Source organism: Belonocnema kinseyi, chromosome 6 (assembly GCF_010883055.1).
Source record: "Belonocnema kinseyi isolate 2016_QV_RU_SX_M_011 chromosome 6, B_treatae_v1, whole genome shotgun sequence".
NCBI classification, from domain to species: domain Eukaryota; kingdom Metazoa; phylum Arthropoda; class Insecta; order Hymenoptera; family Cynipidae; genus Belonocnema; species Belonocnema kinseyi.
Window position 1 is genome coordinate 4,106,686 of NC_046662.1, and position 3,070 is coordinate 4,109,755.

The following is a 3,070-nucleotide window of genomic DNA, read 5'->3' on the forward strand; positions in this document are numbered from 1 at the left end:
ATGTTGCAACCGCTCTCGCCCTGCTCCCATGAGAAATTACGTGAGCCACCAGTTCTAGAAAGGCCGAGAATGGGGTGGCTGAAAGCGAGGGTTGGGTGTAGTTTAAAGAATTTCAAATATCGGCCAATTTGTACATTTCTGAACCTAAAACAGGGTGGTTTTTTACGATATTCGAAACCATTTTAATTCATTTCAATTAACTCTTTCTTACTGGCAGTCAATTTATCCTTGCGGATGTCCTCGAGCACTTTGGAAATTCTCGCAGATTTCTTTGGGGAATTAAAAAATCATCGTGCATTTCCTCGCGTTTTCCTCATCCGAAAATAGTAGGTGGATTATTTTTAATAGAGTTTTAAATGAATTAGATCATTGTGACTTTAAAAGCGATTATTTATTTCAACCAATCAAAATGCTCTTGATTTCCGTATCATTTTTGTTGCATATTAAAATGATATTGGTTTTCGTATCGTGTTTGAAAAATATTTTTACTGTGTTATTTGCAGATGTTCTTCTCCTAAACAGTGTTGTTCTTTGGGTTGCTGCTACAACATACTCCCACAAATGCGTACAGCAGAAATGTTCACGATCCTGATTTGGACTTACTGGTTCTTATTGTATTTTTATGTAAACTGAATCTTAAGGTATCAATTTGTCTGCAACAGCATAATCAAATAATGTAACCGTCTCGTTTCTTTATCTTGACACATATTTTCTTATCCATTATCCACCTTTGCAGCGAAAATTATTCCAGTGGGCACAAAATTTGTCGACGTCTTTACGATATCATTAGGACATCTTTACGAAATCCTATGTTCATGTCGTTACAGTGTCTTTACGACATGGGCATATGATGTCGTAAAGTTGGCGTAAAGATGTCGTAAAGATGTCATAATGATGTCGTAATGATGTCGTTAAGACGTCGCGAAATTTGGTGCCTACTGGGATACCTTTGGATTTACTGTCTATTAATAAATTTAGACATGAAAACAACATTTTTTTCAGGACTGCTGCTGTATTAGCAGCTTTAGCTGCTGGAGCAGCTTGCGGTTATTGGCTTTGGAAATGCCGTCGATCCAGCATAAATGAAGATTGTTCATTATCCGAAAGAGCCTCCTCTACTTCATGTTACTTACCCCCTCATTATAGTAGATGTAACTCGACCATGCCACCTCCATACAATGAGGTATTTATTTTTCATAGAAATCAATCATTACATTAATGATTCCGTAGTGCCAGATTTTAATAAATTAATTAACGACCTGATAAACTACGAACCACTTTTTTATAGGCGCCTCTCATGTTTGATGTTTACAAATATATTTGACTTGTACTTTAATAGGTGACAGCGAAACCAGATTTATATCCACTTGTTATTGGATATGATGATGGATTTGCAAAAGGAGCTTCTGGTTTCGTGATGCGATATTTCAGATCACTTTCCCATACAAGCACCCTGGATTCTTTGAGTTCCAGTTTCATGTGTAATGTTGTAAACGAAGCAAATACCATAATACCCCCGCCTTATTCTTGCAACAGTATTGATGAACTATCGATAGCTGGTTGCGAAAGAGTAGGGCATATGGATGATTCAATGGTGTCCCTAGCAAATCAAAGAACTGTTTCGGACGTTTCAAGTCTTGCCGCACAGTCGCCGTCGTCTCCTCCACGAGCAACAAGTCCCACCTTAGAAGTAATAATACATATTTAAAACCTTCTGCTAATTTCATCTGCGAAATATTTCATTTTTTAAATTATTCACATTTTTCTATCAGTTACGAGAACTTTTGGATAAAATTCAACAACTTCCTCAATTGCCAAGTGGGCACAGTCCACCTTTTCCGTCACATCAGAACCAAAACCGGCCGAAGTTTCTTTACCCCTTCAATAATGATGGTGCAAGCCTGCCTCAACCTCCGAGTCCCAGCGAAGCTGATACAAACAAAAGTAGAAAGAATCGGTACATGCCTGTACCTCCAAGTGCAAGAATTAAAGCAAAAAGTTGGTTTTCACGATCCGCACCGACGACGCCATCGGGCATGATGCCAATGTCGTTCTTGCCAGGACAAAGCAGGAGGCCTTCCGATTCCGCGAGCAATAATCAGCAAGTAGTTCCGCTGCTTTCCGAGCAAGACGAAACTGAGAACAATTATATTGATAATACGTAAAGCAAATGCATATCGTTATTTCATTTTAAATTGTGTATAAAATTATAAGACCTACACAGTAAAAAATAATGTTATACGGAAACTAATATCATTTTTATAATGAACAAACGAAAATGATATCGAAATCAAGAGCATTTCAATCGGCCGGAATAGCAGATCAAAATGAACCGAACAGAACCAAGAGTCAAATGATCGCTGATCAAAATGTTCTGCAATAAAAATGATTCATTTTTTACTGTGTAGCTATTGAGAATAATTAACTCTCTACTGTTTATTGTTAAAGACGAGTTTTACTCCGAAGAAAGGAGGTAATTGAATCTGAGCGAAACCTGTAAGGACGAATTTTGTTTGTTTTATAAATATTTTTAATGGAAGATTTATTATGAAAATCAAAACTTTTTTCTAATTTAGGACGCTTGCAGGCCTATAATAATAATGAGAAGTTTGCTTAGATCTAGCCACCAGATCCTAATTGCTTTATTATTAAAGTTGCCGACACATTTTGTAGGTTGAAATATTGTTTTTTTAGGTTTTATACGTTTGCTGGTATTCGGTGATCGTTATGTCAGGTTACTTATACTGTCTACACAGTTTTAAATTTAGAGTTAGGAAAAGTTATTGTCTTCGAACTTCGTGTTCATGAAACTGATGTATAATATACTTACAAGTATATTTGCAAAATAACTCTTAGGCCTCAATTTTAACAATATTTGCATCGAATTTTAATTAAAAAACTCTCCGTGTACAAATTTTCTCGTGCAGTTAAAAAAATCAGGATCCGTGAAACTAAGCCCAAACAACAAAGCGCCCGCCCAATGAGAGTCGCGCTCCGTGAAAAGGCCCACGAATCAGAGAGCGATTCGCTTCATCGCGATGGATGTACGTATGAGCACGCCCCTACTCGC

At 37.1% G+C, this 3,070-nt stretch overlaps 1 protein-coding gene across 1 annotated transcript in view; it reads left to right on the forward strand.

The window, feature by feature from the left end:
* The window catches only part of LOC117174538, a 19,151-nt gene extending 16,201 nt beyond the window's left edge, over positions 1 to 2,950 (forward strand). Inside the window, exons 3-6 of the mRNA XM_033363741.1 lie at positions 504 to 605; positions 1,003 to 1,183; positions 1,340 to 1,690; positions 1,773 to 2,950. Coding sequence (XP_033219632.1) covers positions 504 to 605; positions 1,003 to 1,183; positions 1,340 to 1,690; positions 1,773 to 2,165 — 1,027 coding nt within the window. The 3' untranslated portion in view covers positions 2,166 to 2,950. The remainder of the gene's footprint in view (positions 1 to 503; positions 606 to 1,002; positions 1,184 to 1,339; positions 1,691 to 1,772) is intronic.
* Positions 2,951 to 3,070: the final 120 nt, after the last annotated feature.